This window comes from Orycteropus afer, unplaced genomic scaffold (assembly GCF_000298275.1).
Source record: "Orycteropus afer afer isolate SDZICR_OR568_19922 unplaced genomic scaffold, OryAfe1.0 scaffold00128, whole genome shotgun sequence".
NCBI lineage: Eukaryota > Metazoa > Chordata > Mammalia > Tubulidentata > Orycteropodidae > Orycteropus > Orycteropus afer.
In genome coordinates, this window is record NW_006921715.1 from 6,945,593 (window position 1) to 6,961,528 (window position 15,936).

At 50.0% G+C, this 15,936-nt stretch overlaps 1 protein-coding gene across 1 annotated transcript in view; it reads left to right on the plus strand.

Annotated features, from left to right (window-relative positions):
* The window catches only part of TDRD9 (tudor domain containing 9), a 145,201-nt gene that overhangs the window by 126,857 nt on the left and 2,408 nt on the right, over positions 1 to 15,936 (plus strand). The window contains exons 30-31 of the mRNA XM_007944622.1: positions 6,039 to 6,177; positions 12,803 to 12,921. Of these exons, the coding sequence (XP_007942813.1) occupies positions 6,039 to 6,177; positions 12,803 to 12,921 (258 nt within the window). The remainder of the gene's footprint in view (positions 1 to 6,038; positions 6,178 to 12,802; positions 12,922 to 15,936) is intronic.

The following is a 15,936-nucleotide window of genomic DNA, read 5'->3' on the forward strand; positions in this document are numbered from 1 at the left end:
GAGTTCTTCCTTCCCCATTGGCATAAACTCACTGCTCCCTCAGTTTGCTGTCTGACCTTTTAAATTGTCAGTCTGGTGCCATATAGATCCTTAAAAGAGCGCATAGGATTCAAGGTGGGCTTTCTTTACAGGATTCCAGGTGGGCTTTCTTTACAGGATTCCAGGTGGGCTTTCTTTACAGGATTCCAGGTGGGCTTTCTTTACTAATAGCTAACCATTGCTAGGTTTTAACCAGTCTTTGGGAAGTATTTCTGGTTTAAGGCTTAAATGTTACTTCTGGGTAATAGTTTGGTGGGTTTGTTGTTGTTGTTACATGCTGTCGAGTTGGACCCGACTCATAGCGACCCCTCCTTGGGTTTCTGAGGCAGTATCACTCCGGAAGTAGATTGCCCCATCTTCCTTCCGAGGAGTGGCTGGTGGATTTGAACCGCCAGCCTTCTGGTTAGCAGTCAAGTGCCTTAGGCACTGTCCAGCCTCAGTAGCTCCAGAAAATCTAGGTTCCATGAGAATTTTAAATTTTGTTTGTCATTTCCCCCCTTTTGATCAGGATTCGTCTGTGGAATCTTTGTATAAAATGTTCCGTATTGGTGGTAGGCACCATCCTGTTCTTCTGGACTCATGTCAAAGGAGACAGGTGTTCCTGGATCCCCTGGGGACTTCAGTAAAGGTCACTGAGGGGTGGGGTGAGCAGAGCGCTGGAAAACATCCTGACCGTTGAGGTAGTCACGTGGAAGATTTGTTGTCATTTTAATAGGAAGCCTTTGCAGTGTGTTCATTGTCGGTGAAGCACTAATCTGGGCTTCGAGCAGGGTGGGGGCTGAGAGAGGAACACACTGTGGCCTTTGGGAGCCCATCTAATGGGCAAGTCAGAGGCCTTAGCCAGGCTGGGAGGGAGAAATAGCTGGCCCTTCCTACCCTTTCTGTTCTGGCAGTGGGTGGGGAGGGGAGCCCAGCTGGCTGAGGTAGGGCTGGGACTGCTAAAAGGGCCTGTCCTCCCTGTCATTAAGTCCCTTTGCAAGCTGTTACTGCCCCAGAAAGACAAATAAGCAAATACACAGAAACCAAAGATGGCGAGGGGTCGTGGCGGGGGGGCTAGGTCACAGCGAGAGAGGGGAGGGGGAATGGTCATGGAGGAGGGGAGATGCTTTTTGTGGGAGGCACTGAGGTTGTGTTAATGGTGATACGATGTTTTGGAAAAGGACGGAAGTGGTGCCACAACAGGAAAAGTGTTGTTGACGTCATTGACTCATAAGCATGAAATTGTGCTGGCTGATGCTTTGATGTGTATGTTCTCCCCACAGTATCATGTCCTCGTATGACACTGTACCTGTACAGGGACACATACGCATATTGATTTCTGTGTATGACCCCGCCCCTCTGCATGCACACGCATGTACACACATCTGTGTGCTGCTTTCCATGTGTGATATTTTGCCTGTGCACACATGCGTGCATACACATCTGTGAGCTGCTTTCCGTGTGTGATACCGTCCCTGTACACGCACATGTGTACACACACCTGCCTGCTGCTTTCTGCGTGTTATACCGTCCCTCTACACACAATCATGTACTTACACCTGCCTGCTGCTTTCTGCGCATACCATTCCTCTACACATACACGTGTACACACACCTGTGTGCTGCTTTCCGTGTGATATCGTCTCTGTACATGCACATGTGTACACATGCCTGCATGCTGGTTTCTGTGTGTTTCACTGTCTCTCTGCACACACACCTGTGTGCTTCTTTCTGCATGTGATACCGTCCCTGTGCACGCACATGTGTACATACACCTGTGTGGTACTTTCTGTGTATGATACTGTCACTGTACATGCACGCATACAAAACACCTGTGTGCTGCTTTCCACGTTTGATACCATCCCTGTGCATGTACACATGTGCACACACCTGCGTATTACTTTGTATGTATGATACTATCACTGTACATGCACACATGCACATACATTTGTGTGCCGTTTTCTGTGTGTGATACTGTCCCTGTACACGCACATGTGTACACACACCTGCATGCTGCTTTCTGTGTTTGATACCATCCCTGTACACGCACACACATACATGTACACACATCTGCGTGCTGCTTTCAGTTCCTGGTAGTGTGCCTGTACATGCACACACCCAAGAGCTTCTTACAAAAGCTGGCTGGAGGCTGAATGGGAAAGGATAACCACAGCACCTGTAAATGCCCCACCAGGGCCCCAGAGCTCAGTGGGGTAGAGGGCCATTTTCCTGCCTGGATTCTATGGGTTAGGGTTTCAGCGGGCCCTGCTGTCCGCAGCTCATCTCCCTTCACAGGGCCTGGCTCTTCAGCTGGATGCTTGAGGCTGGCGGGGTGGGAGTCCTGTGTGCCCAGCCACCACGGGCCAGAGGTAGCTGCTGGCTGGGGGCCTGCTGCTCTCCACGCAGGCCTTTTACGTGGTCTCTCTGGATGGGCCTCTTGGGGCTTCCTCGCAGCACCTGGCAGGGTCCCAAGGTTCAGTGTCCTGAGAGCCAGGTGAAGGCTGAATCCGCTCCAGAACCTGCCCTCAGAAGGCATGCACTTCCCACCCAGACTCACGCCGCCCATAGACCTCGATGGGAGAGGGTCGGCTTCTCGCTGCCTGGGACCCACAGGGCAGGGGGACTGACATGGCTGCACACCTTGTGCTTACGTGTGGTCTGAGTGCCTTATAAAGTGTTCATGTGCAATTTTTGTAATTAAAAAAAAATACTTGATCTATGCCCCATTTCTTAAAAAATGCCTTAGAAAATTTGAGGATAAAGAAGGACACCGTCTAAGTATCAAAAGTGTGCGGTGTGGTGAGAACACGTGACAAAAGGGGACCATAGTCGAGTGGACAGGTGGTGGCTTCGGACCCGCTGGTGTGGGTGCCACCCCTCCGTGAGCAGGCTGGCTCGGGCAGAGGACCGTGTGGTGGGCTCAGCGGCTGTTGGAGGGTTGGAGGAGTTGACGAGCGGGCTCTGTGTGCAGAAGCTGCTGTGATGGTGGGGGTGCCGAGCCCAGGAGCGGCTTGGCAGCGCGTCAGGCAGAAGGTGCTGCAGAGGACATTCCCAAGCAGGATGTGTGGCCACCGCTGTCCTTTAACCCCCCTCCGCGGAGAGAGTGCACATCACAGAATGAGCCGTCGCTGCAGAAACTTTAGCTTGACCGTCTTTGGCTCGTGCAGGGAGTCCTAGCAAACCTGCAGTAGCAGTTAAGGCTACTGTTGGATTTATTTTAAAAGTAGTTGCCTGGACAAGCCAACCATCCCAATACAGCAGCGGTCGGCTGATGTCCCCACACAGCAGCGGTCGGCTGATGGAGATGCAGCTCTGGCACTGAATCAGCTGCCAAACGTGCACTACCTGTGCCGAGCCCCGGCTGTGGTTATCCTGGAACATGCCACTTCTGTGGCTGTCACCATGTTTACAGTTTCAGCTGGAGTCCAAAGTACGTGTTACGGGAATTAAACCTGTTTTCTGGGGCATTAAGTCCACGTGACTTTCTAGCATGCCTGGAGGGAATTAAACCCGTGTCTGGGTTACCTCTTCCGACCTCAAATACAGAGCACACGGAATGGCCACCTGATGGGTCTGGCCGAGGCTGAGCCCTTTCAGATCCTGCTTGAATGCACGTGCCATCCTGCGAGTGGCCCACCCGGGTCTTAAGGCTGAGGCTCTGTGAGGTTCTCTGAAGTGGATGGGATGGCTGTGACTTTCATCTGAGTGACGCTTGGTCACTCGTGCCTTTAGCCCTGGAAAGGTTTTATGGAAATTGGAACTGGACGTTAAGAAAGTTATATTTAAGGTAATGGGTGGGCGCTTACTACCTAAAGAAACACCTGCGAGACTGTTTCATGAAACAGGTACCTCTTGGTGTCTAAGGCTGACTTCTTTCTTCACGTTAAACCAAGCAGGAAAAGTATCTGTCTTTAAAACTTAGAAGGAAACTGCTTTTGCCTAGAATTTTTAGGGAAAATCATTGTTCCAGACAGTGGAAAACACATCTCAGTTATTAAGAGTCAAAAGAAAATTAGCATACTGTTTCCCAAGGAATTGAGTTTTAATGTTTGTTCTTCGCCTTATAATTACCTGTTGCAAAAACAGTGAGGAGGTCACATGTTCTGACCTCCTCTAATCCCACAAGAGGAAGACAGAATTACCAGCAGTAACCCAAGGCCTATTCCTGCCAGGCCAAACATGCTGCCTCCCTCCAGCCCTTTCTCCAACCGTTCCTCCCAAAGCACCCACCACCTCTCCTCTGGGTTCGATAATTCGCTGCAGTGGCCACACAGAGCTCACAGATTATAGGGTTTATTAGGGAAGCACCAGGCTACAACTCAAGTTCAGGGAAAATGCTCAGTCTCTCTCCCAGCCCACCGTCCCTCAGCCAAGAGTCTCTCACAGTCTCTTTCGCAGCAGTGCTGGTCCCTCGGTGTCTCACTCAGCAATGCGTGTCTCTTGCGTCTCTTTCCCAGCAATGCATGTCTCAGGAACCCATGTCTCTTTCAGCAGCACGTCTTCCTCAACCAGCAGTCAGAGAGAGTTCTGCCTCTAGGAGGCCTCCTTTTGAGCCCGGCAGGGTGGTCAAACTAGCCAATTATAGCATCAGAACTCTAAGCACCTGAGAGAGAGTGGGCACCTCCCAGAACATTGTTTTGTGCCACTCCCAACAGAAATATTCCAGGTGGACACCTTCAGCAATCAGGAGCTCCTCAGTTGCTCTTAGCAAATCCCACCTTGGAGTTTACAAAGACTTAAGGGTAGAAAAGCCACACAAAGTAATTTACTACACTGCACCTGTTGAGCCTCTTATGGGTTGTGGCCCTGGCATTTAAACTAACACCAGAGACGGGAAAGAGCCTGGTGGGTGGGTGGGACCTGAAGGGTCCTGGGGGTGGGGCTCTGGGGCCCTTGTCTGGCTGGGGAAGAGTTGGTGCTAGGAAGGGAGTGTCCTGGCTGGAGGGGCACATGAGGGAGGCTGAGGTAAGAACGCGGTCTGAGGAGACGTGTGGAGCTGAGCAGGGACGAGTCACCCCTCGGCTTGTTGGCCCATCACAAGTACACCCTTTAGTCTAGTTGGGGTGTGGTGGCGGAGTGCCGACAACCTGTAAACAGGGAGGGAACACCACTGGCTTGTTTTCAAAGCTAATGGCATGTGCACATGGAAGGTGGATCTGAAGAGGCAGGAGTAGATGTGGGAAGTTAACGTGTGAGTCGAGGTGACTCGTTGGTGGCCTGGTGGTTACACAGGGTGACTTGGGCCAGGTTGGTGGCGGTAGAGCCGGCAAGGACTAGTCACTGTACACCTTTCAGAGAGGGGCGTGACAGGGCACTGCAGGGGGGTTGCAAGTTCTGGTAAAATTGGCAAAAAGAAAAAGTCATAAATTTGTACAGTTCTTTTAGGGTGGGGAGATGGAACAGAAATCTTGGAAGCTCTTACTAAGTGCTTGCTCTTTTCACAAGTTACAAATGTGTGTGCAGCCTCTTCTTCAGAAGCACTACTAATTAGAATGTAGCCCACAGAAAGGATTCTGAGGCGGGGGATGCTCCGTATGAGTCTTCTCTACATCACGGAGATGTGGCAGTCTCTGCTGCGGAGAGATCGAGAAACCGTAACCCTGCTGGGGGATGGGCATCGCAGCCCCGCATTGGCCTTCATGAGGGGCCAGGAGAATCTTTATCAGCACTCACGGCCTGTGGCAGATTGCTTCCTGTGATAGCTGTCTCCTTGGTCCAGTCTTCTTGCTGATTCTCGCTCCAGCTTGCCCTCCCTGGCCCTCTCCACCTCTCTGCTGGGTGCAGTAGTTTGTTGCAGTGATCACACACAACTCCTAGACAATACCCACGATTATGGGTTTATCAGGGAAACGACAGGTTACTGCTGTTCAGGATCAGGCACGACTCAGGACATAGTTTATCGGTCAGGCCTTCCCCTGGCCCTTGGCCTCCTGGGCTGGCCTGGCCTCTGCCCTGTTCAGACATGCGTTACAGTCGTTTGACAATTTTGAGGTACTAACTCTTCTCAAATCTTCCATTTAGGGTTGATCAGGATGGAAAAGGCTATACCGGGGTCCTCTGTGGTTTGGGCTGGAACCCAACTACCGGAACCCCCATCCTGCCAGAGCACGACATTGAGCTCGCGTTCGATGTCCAGTTCACCATGGAGGATATTGTGGAGGTAATGCCGACGGACTTGGCACAGTGTGCCAGTTTTCGCCCCTCCCCTCTCGGCTTGCCCACACGCTCACCTAACGGTGAGTATGGTGTCTGGTGCTGTAATTAGTGTCTGAGCCTGTCTGCGTTCACAAGGAGAGAAGACAATCAAGGCTGACACAAAATGGATTCCTGTGAGGTGGGGGTCAGACGTACCACCTTCTAACTTTGTCACTGTTTCTGATACCTGTGTGCGCCCCCCGCCCCCCAACACTCTCCTTCTCTGTTGGGTTCAGTAATTCGTTACAGTGGTCACATGGAACTCACAGACCATAAACGTTTAGGTAGTTTGTTGGAAAGTAACAGGCTACAACTCAGTGTCAGGATTAACTTGGTGGTAACAGGGTACAGCTCAGGAGACAGGGCACAGTTCATCATTCAGGACAGTTTTGAACCAAAGTGACTCTCATCTCTTCCTCAGCCATGCCTGAAGGTGGTCCCTTCTCTCAGTGTGCCAACCAACACCCTTCTCTTGGCCATGCCAGCCTGTGGGCCCTTGCTAGGCCTCTGCCCTGCTCAGGAAAGTGTTAACCCTTTAGCTTCTCTGACAGTGCCCCCAGGCATCCCACTCTGCAGCAGGCCTCCTGCCTGAAGGCTCTTGGCTTTCTCACTCCAGGAGCCACCTGCTCTATGGGGCAGGAAGCCCACTGCAGCCACTGGCCAGTCCCATGGTGTGGGTTGGGAACCCCACCGCAGCAGTCTGCCAGCCCCGTGGCATGGGCCGGGAAGCCCACCGCAGCCGCCAGCCAGCCCTCTGGTTCTTGCTGCTCGTGCTTCTGCTGTCTTCTCCCCGGCGCTGGGCTCCGCTGTGGTTGCTGCCGTTTCTCAGTCTCATCCCGTCTCCAGTGGTACAGCTCGCTCTGTCTCTTGTGTTCTTTCTCTCTCTCTGTCTCAAGTATAGAAGGTTCTCAGTGCAGGGATCCTGGGTCCAAAGGACACGCCCTTCCAGGCCCTTCTTGGGGGTAGTGCAGTTTCCCCTGACCTCTGTGAGATTGGCTTTAAGGCATAGCCCTCCCAGCTGGCCGTGAACTGACCAGTCTCCTGAGCAGAGCACACTCGCTTGGTTTGTGTTCTAATCTACCTGTTTGCACAAGGTTGCTTCATCCAGTTGGGTGGTTTTTGTGTCCTATTTGCACGATATACTAGACCAGTCCCTTTCAGTATAGCGGCCCTGCCAGTCGTTTTGGGGAGGATTATAAGCCCAAGTCCAGAAAGGCCACACATAAGGAAACCCAAGGCGCTGCAGGTGTGGTCCCCTAGATTCAGACGGGCAGCTTGGGCCCTGTGGTGCCCTCTCCTTAGTGCCCTCTGCTGCCCAGTGCGGAGATCCCCCTTCACATGCCACTAACTTCTCTTTTCTGTGAGAAGTGTCTTCCTGGTGGGGACAGTACTCTCCGACTTCACACTCTCTCTTTCCTGGTCCACTAGAGTTTTCTGTGCAGTTGAATTGAACACTAGGGCCATAGGACATTGAGAATCTGTTTCGGTGCAAATCAAAGCTAATTGAGCACCTTTGCTGGTTAATATTAGGAAACAAGGACATAGGTCCTGCCACCCCCTTCACCTCCTCCCAGTCACAGGTGGGGTTCCTGGCTGACGGGTAGGTGCTGGCTGACAATGAGGTTCAGACACACTCTGGAGAAGTGCTCCCCAGAGCACAGCCTGTGGGTGATGCCGGTGCTGGTCTGGGCTAAGGATGAGTGTTTATGCACAGGGGAACTTTTGGGGTGAAGGAATGGGTGCTTTAGTTGAAACCCACGGAAGTATATACCATAAGCAGTTGAGCCCTAAGGCATGCAGGCTCACCTCTCTCACACTCACACCACACCAGTGTCAGGGATCCTGGGGTGGTAAGTGTTCTGTGACAAAGGAACCTGACTGTCATACAAATGTGCGACTTCGTTGCATTGAAGGGATGAGAAAGCATGGAGCTTTGGGAAATGGGGACTGACTGCAACCAGCAAGGCTGAAGACAAGGGTGTGCGTGTCAGCACTGTCCCCCGCTGGCGAGGCTGTTTCCTGTAGCAGTGCAGGTTAACAATCTCAGACTGCTTTCTGTGTAGGCAGGGGGCTCTGGAGGTGCTGTGGTTAAAGCATTGGGCTGCTAACCCAAAGGTCAGCAGTTCAAACCCACCAGCTGTTCCACGGGAGAAAGGTGAGGGAGGCTGCTTCTGTAGAGATTGGGCAGCCCTGCTCTGTCCTCTGAGGGTGCTGTGAATCGGACTTGACAGCATTGTGGTGGGTTACATGTAGACTGGGGCTCAGCAGACAGGTAACTAGGTAGTTGCAGAGAGGGTAGTTGCAGGTAAGCAGGAAGGGAAGGTGAAAGGAAGCTAGACTGAGCCCTGCTGTGCTGGATCCCTGTCAGAGATGTCCCAGGGATGGAAGCTCACCTGAACGCAGACCGAGATGGATAGAAACAGCACGTATGGGGAAGCGTCAGGGCTCTGTCTTAGTGCTCAGTGCTGCTGTGAGAAATGGCACAGGTGTGTGGCTTTCACTGACAAATGTATTCTCTCACAGTGTGGGAAGTCAGATTCAAGTGCCGGCTCTAGGAAGGCTCTCTCTCCCATGGCTGTGGGGGAAGGTCCTTGTCTCCATTCACTGTGAGCCCGGCATTCCTTGGAGATCTCTATGTATCTTGGCATCAGTCTTCCCCTGGGTTTAGGAGGTTCTCACAGCAGGGATGCCAGGTCCAAAGGGCACACTCTGCTCTCGGCTTTTCTTTCTTGTTGATGGTAGGGTTCTCCTTTCTCTGCTCACTTCTCTCTGAATCTGAACAATATCATTGCTATCCCATGCAAGTAAAATTTTGCTGAAAATAATTCAGCAATGATTGCAGCAGTATATTGACAGGAAACTTCCAGAAATGCAAGCTGGATTCAGAAGACATGGAATTAGGAATATCATTGCTTATGTCGGATGGATCTTGGCTGAAAGCGAAGAATGCTAGAAAGATGTTTACCTGTGTTTTATTATGCAAAGGCATTTGACTGTGTAGATCGTAACAAATTATGGATAACGTTGTGAAGAGTGGGAATTCCAGAACACTTAGTTGTGTTTATGAGGAATTGGTACATAGACCAAGAGGCTGTCGTTCAGACAGAACAAGGGGACACTGCATGTTTAAAATCAGGAAGGGTGTGTGTCAGGGTTATCCTTTCACCATATGTATTCAGTCTGTATGCTGAGCAAATAAGAGAAGCTGGACTATATGAAGAAGAATGCAGCGTCAGGCTGGAAGGAAGACTCATTAACTGCCTGTGATGCACAGGTGACACAACCTTGCTTGCTGAAAGTAAAGACTAGAAGCACTTACTGATGAAGATCAAAGATTACAGCTTTCAGTATGGATTACACCTCAACATAAAACAAAAATCCTCACAGCTGGACCAGTAAGCAGCAGCATGATTAATGGAGAAAAATGAATCTGTCAAGGATTTCATCTTACTTGAGTCTACATTCAACATCCATGGAAGTGGCAGTCAGGAATTCAAACATGTTGTATTGGGCAGATCTGCAGGAAGAGACTTCTTTAAAGAATTAAAAAGCAGAGCTGGCACTTTGAGGACTAAGATGCACCTGACCCAAGCCATTTTGTATTCAGTCACATCATAGGCATGTGAAAGGTGGACAGTGAATAAGGAAGGCCAAAGAGTTGATACAACTGAATTATGGTGTTGGTGAAGAGTGTTGACTATACCATGGACTGACAAAAGAATGAACAACTCTGTCTTGGAACAAGTACAGCTGGCATGCTTCTTAGAAGTGAGGATGCTGAGACTTTGTTTCATGTGCTGTGGACATGTTGTCTGGAGGAATCAGTGCCTGGAGAAGGACATCATGCTTAGTTAAGCAGAAGGTCAGTGAAGGAGAATTCGACCTTCCACAGGATAGACTGATACAGTGTCTGCAACAGCGGCCTGCAGCATAGCAGTGGTGGTGAGGACGTGCAGGAGCGGGCAGTGTTTTGCTCTGTTGTACGAAGGGTCGCTCTGAGTCAGTACAACTGGATGACCACTAACAGCAATAACCAGATGGTGAGCTAGACACAGTGATGCACTTCCAGACAGTAGAGAAGTGAAAGGGAAAAAGAGGAACTGATGTTGAAGAAACCTCTCTGGCATCATGGGAACTGGATGATGAAGGTAATCTCCCTGTGATACCATGTACCTCCTGACCAATGCACTGATAAGGGCACATGCACTGAGGTCTTCTTCCCGGAACCCCATTCTGACCATGAGAAAAACGTTAGACTGACACAAATTAGGGGATGTTCTGGTTCCCTAGTGCTGCTCTGAGAGGAATATACCACAAATGGGATGGCCTCAGCAAACAGGAGTTTATTCTCTTACAGTTTGGAGGCTTTAAGTCCAAGTTAAAAGTGCTGGGCTCTAGGGGCTGGGTGAAAGCCCCTCAGCCTTGGCTTCAGCTCTGCCTCCTGCTCCCGGCCCACTGGAGCGAGAGGCTTTTCTTTATTCAGCTGCTGGCTGCTGAGGCTGCCAAGCCCAAGGTTGACAAGTAAAAAGGCACAGTCCTGATGTTAACAAACCACATGGCAGCCCTTAATTCAAGTTCATTGTAAATCCCAAAGTCTGCAGAGCATGGCAGGCTACTGAACAATGACACAGCTACATGCAGGGTTCAAAGTGCCATAAGCTAGATACCATTCTCAAAGCTGCTGCTTATATACAGGAAGCAGACCACATCCCAAAGGCAGCTACTCAGCTGCTTATGCTAGATCCCACTATGGAGTTGATTGCCAGTCTCATCATGGAGAATAACTACCACCAGCTGCTCAGCCTCTGAGCCAGGCCCAGCCAAGTTGACACACAAAGGTAACCACCACAGGGGATGTTCTACAAGATGCCAAACTGGAACACCTCTCAACTGTCAAGATTAAAAACCCTGAGAAGGCTGTGGACCAGGCCCAGACCAGAGGAAACGGGAATGAGAGCAGTGTGGTGCCGGAAGTTGGCCCTGGACCGGAAGGAGGACAAATTCAGTTCTCAGGACTGTACCTAGGAGGGTGTCTTGGTTTGGACGTGTGTCCCAGGGTAGCATTAGGGGAAGTTGGACAGCTCGCTGACCTGTCTTTATAGTTTTTCCATAACTTTTAAAAATATGAAAAAATACTTAAAAAATAAACAAAGTTAATGTTAGAAACTCTGACAAGGACAGGAAACTCAGCAGAGCGTGTTGTATGTACCCCTGTGGTGGGCGTCCTCTCCAGGCTGTCATGTGACAGTATGAAGTCCAGGGAGCAGCTGCGGTCCTAGCAGGTTAGAGATGTGTAGCCCCTCAAGTTAAACTGTGTTAGATTGGGAGGTAGAACTTCAGGAAGTGAGCTCATGCTTACAAGTCCGAACCTTTCTTGCTGGTTTAAATTCTTTTGTTATTGTTTTTTAAGCTATGATAGTGGTTATTTTTGTTTTAATACCATCTCGACATACTTTGTTTGGTCTCGGGCTGCAGCGTGTCCTGTGATTAGTATGACCCTAGCAGGGATTGGTCAGTATAACAGGCAAATGAAGTGACTGTTAGGTAAATGAAGTGACTGTAGCCTGCTATGCAAATAAGGTAGGTGTTTTGGCTTGCCAAGAAGTGACTGGTCAGTTCATGGTGTGGAGAACCATGCTTTGACATTGGTGAGAAGTTCATGTATATGTACAGCCAACCTCACAGACATTTTTCAGATGGGGTACAGAAGGAAGAAGAGTGGAGGCAAGGACCTTCCTGAAAGAGGTATAACTTGGGTAAAGGGCTGTCATACTGAAGACAGTGAGAGGCCCAGAAGGAGCCCTCTGCCAGACTCAGTAGTGAGGGCAGGAGGGCCACAGGCAGAGAGTCCTGGCTTAGGGGCTAAGATGCCTATATTGAGAGGGCTGAGAGGGCGTGTGTCCTGAGAAAAGGCATGTCCTGAGAGGCTGAGAAGGGGGTGTGTCCTGAGAAGGTGGTGTGTCCTCAGAGGGCTGAGAGGGGGTGTGTCCTGACAGGAGGCGTGTCCTGAGAGGAGGCCTGTCCTCAGAGGAGGCGCATCCTGAGAGGGCCCAGAGGAGGGCCTGGTTGCTTGCGTGGCCAAGAGGAGCAGAGAGGGCTGTCCTGAAGTGAAGACTGGAGGAATGAGCTCTGTCTTCAGGGCAGCCTTCCAGACTTGGGCTGTGGGCTTCCTGATCCTGAGTTGTAGCCTCTTACTACCTTAACGAACCACTTACCTGTAGGTGTGGAGTGTGAGTTTTGTGTGGCCATTGGAACAGAGAAGTAGGGTGCCTCTTACCTTAACGAACCACTTACCTGTAGGTGTGAGGTGTAAGTTTTGTGTGGCCATTGGAACAGAGAAGTAGGGTGCCATGGGAGGGCAGCCGATGTGACAACTGGTAAAAAGGTTGGAGGGGGTGGCATGTCTGCTGCTTCACGGGAATCACCCTGGGCTGGTCTCGATTAGCAGTAACTCCCTGAAGTTGGACAGTTTCGGATGCTCCTGCTTCAACCGTTTCTCAGACACTAACTCTGACTGAGTTGTTATCATCCCACATTTCATCAGCTTACGATGGAACCATGTGGGTATTTATGTTACCATTTGTCTACAGGTTAATATTCTCAGGGCAGCTATTAACAAGCTGATATGTGATGGACCAAATGGATCTAAGAATCTTGGGCCGGAAAGAATTGCTCAGTTACAGGATAACGCTCGTCAGAAACTTCTAGGGTAAGTTGTGTGGTGGCATGGGTGCCTTTCCTTCCCTCTTGAGCTTGGTCAGCTGTTTTGTGGTGTTCTGAATGGTCAGGAGATGACAGCTTGAGCATCTGAAGTAGATTCCAGTACCCCAGGCAACATCTAGGTGCCCCATTGGATGCCAGTCAGGACCCAGTCAGGAAGCAGTTGAAATTCTCAAATTGGGTCAGTTTCACAAAGTGTGGGTGGGGCACTGCAGTGCCTTGGAGCTCTACACAATGGAATGTCTTGGAGGCAAGGAGAGGAACTGGGGGCCTGGAGGCGGAGGGGGTAATTTATAGGGTCTGGGCCCTCTGTTGAGCCTGGGAGCAGCAGGGAGAAGCGTCCTGACTTACCTCCTTGCCTCCCTCTCACCTCTTGATAGGACTCCCATTGGCCAGACCTAACCAGAATCCAGAGAGCAAGGGCTTCCAGGGGTGTAGCCCCTACAGGTCAGTCCTGAGGGCCCCAGAGCAGGGAAGAAGAGTGAGACTAGAAGTGAGGAGCACAGGTGGTGTCCAGCACCCTTCTCAGAGAGCCCTGCCAGAGTAGTGGCAGGCCATCCTTGCCTGGAGAGCGTGTGCTGCGCTGGTTGGGAAGCAGGCAGCTTCTGATGACAGCAGGATAATCTCCTCCCACAAACATGGGGGGAGCTGTAGGGCCACAGCGTGCCCAGCCCAGTGCATGTCCACAGAATGGCAAGGGACGAGGTCCAGTGCCAGAGCACCCTTTTGTCTGCCTGCAGCCACTGTCATTTACCCACAACAAGGCACCTGGATCCTGACTCGTTATGCTGTAGACTGGGTGGGTTTTCTTTTTCTAAAACAAGTCAGTGACTCTAGAAAATTGATATTTTGCAACCATCACCACCACCCAGTTATCCAGCATTTCTGTGATTCCACTGTAGTGTCGTTGATAGGTGCTGTCAAGTCGGTTCCGACTCCTAGAGACCCCATGTCAATAGAAGGGGACACTGCCCAATCCTGGGCCGTCCTCACAGTCACTGCTGTACTTGAGCCCATTATTGCAGCCACCGTTTCAGTCCATCTCATTGAGGGTCTTCTCTTTTAGCTGACCATCTTACTTTACCAAGCATGCTGTCCTTCTCCAAGGACTGGTCCCTCCTGACAACATGACCAAAGTACAAGAGACAGCGTACAACTGTCCTCACTTCTGTGGGACATTCCGGCTGTACTTCTTCTGAGACAGATTTGTTCCTTCTTCTGGCAGTCCATGGCATATTCCGTATTCTTTGCCAGCGCCAGAACTCAGAGGTTTCAGTTCTTCTGCAGTCTTGCTTGTTCATTGTCCAGCTCTCCCATGCATATGAGGCAACTGAAAATACCATGCTCAAGTCAGGTGCACTTGAGTCTTCAAAGTGATGATAATATTTGTAGTTGTTTCTTAATGATTGCTCAACCACGAAAAGCCACTGGTGTCGAATTGATGCTGACTCACAGCACCCCTAGAGGACAAAGTGGAATTGCCCCATAGGGTTTCCATGGCTGTTAGTCTTTACAGAAGCAGTCTACCATGTCTTTCTCCCATAGAATGAATGACTGGTGGGTTTGAACTGCTGTCCTTTTGGTTAGTAGCCAAGTGCTTAACTACTATGTCACAAGGGCATCTGAACTGGAATTCAGTTGTAACAAGTAAATACTCATTAATTCCAGTAAAATAGAACAATTTTATTGCATTTTAGCCTTATTTCCCCCTTCCTTTGTCCTGTTACTGTCGTTTATTTCTGTATATTATAAACATAACAACATAGCATTACAGTTCCTACTTTATACATCTTACTCCTTTAAAAGAGATTAAAAAAGCATCAAATCTTTTTAGAATCTTTTCTGTTAACCCACATATTTACTATTCCTGGTACTTTTCATCAGGACCTCTGGTAGCATAGTGCCTAAGGCATTTAACTGCTAACCAGAGGACTAGTGGTTCAGACCCACCAGCCACTCTTCGCAAGGAAGGTTGGGCAATCTACTTCATAGTGATACTGCCTCAGAAACCCAAGGAGGGGTCGCTGTGAGTTGGATCTGACTAGATGGCAGTGGGTTTCGGTTTGGTACTTTTCATTTCACTCTGTGGTGTCATAGTTTCAGAGTGAAGGATTTTCTCTGGTACCTCCTGTAAAGCTGCTAGCAGGGAGTTCTCTCAGTGCTTATTTGTCACCGTCATCTTGATGGATAGACTTGCTGCGTAGAGAACTGCTGGTTGACTGTTTTATCTTTTAGCCCTTGACTGTGTCATTCCATGCCTCTTGGCTCCATCGCCTCTGAGGAGAGATCAGCTGGTAATCTTACAAGAATGGTGCCGAGTTGGTTCATTCTTGCTGCTTTCAAAGTTCTCTTTGTCTCAACACTTGAACTGTAATGCATCTAAGTGTACATCTGTTGTTCTTCTATTGGGGGTTGAGATTCTTGGATCTATACATGAATGTTTGTTTGTTTGTAAGCCAGTTTTTGACGTCTCTGGCTACCCTTCAGATTTTTTTTTCTGTCCCCTGCTTGCTCACCTCTCCTTGGGGGACTCCCATTACACATATGTTGGCACACTTGAGGCTGTCCCACTGGTCTCTGAGGTGCTGGTGAGTGTTTGTCTCTGTTCCTCAGGTTGGTTAGTTTCTGCCCACCTGTCTTCAGGTTGATGACTTGTTACTCTCCCTTCTCAGATATGCACATGTTGATTTTCTGAGATTTCCGTTCCAGTCATGGTATTGCTAACTCCCGAATCTCTATTTGGCACTTCTGTGTGGTTTCCTTTCTTACTGATACTATCTGAGTGACTGGCATTTTACCTTCCCTTGATCCTTTGAACACACTTCAAGCGGCTGCTCTGCAGGGCCCCTCACCTGTTTTGTTGGCTGCTTTTCCCTTTGAGTGTGGGTCCCACAGCCTGTTTCTCCGTATGCTTCATAGTGTTTACTGCAGATGGCTTTTCTGTGTCAGGTAGTGAGGCAGCTTGGGTTCTGGCTCCCACCCTGGGGTTCTCTGGCTGCACTGC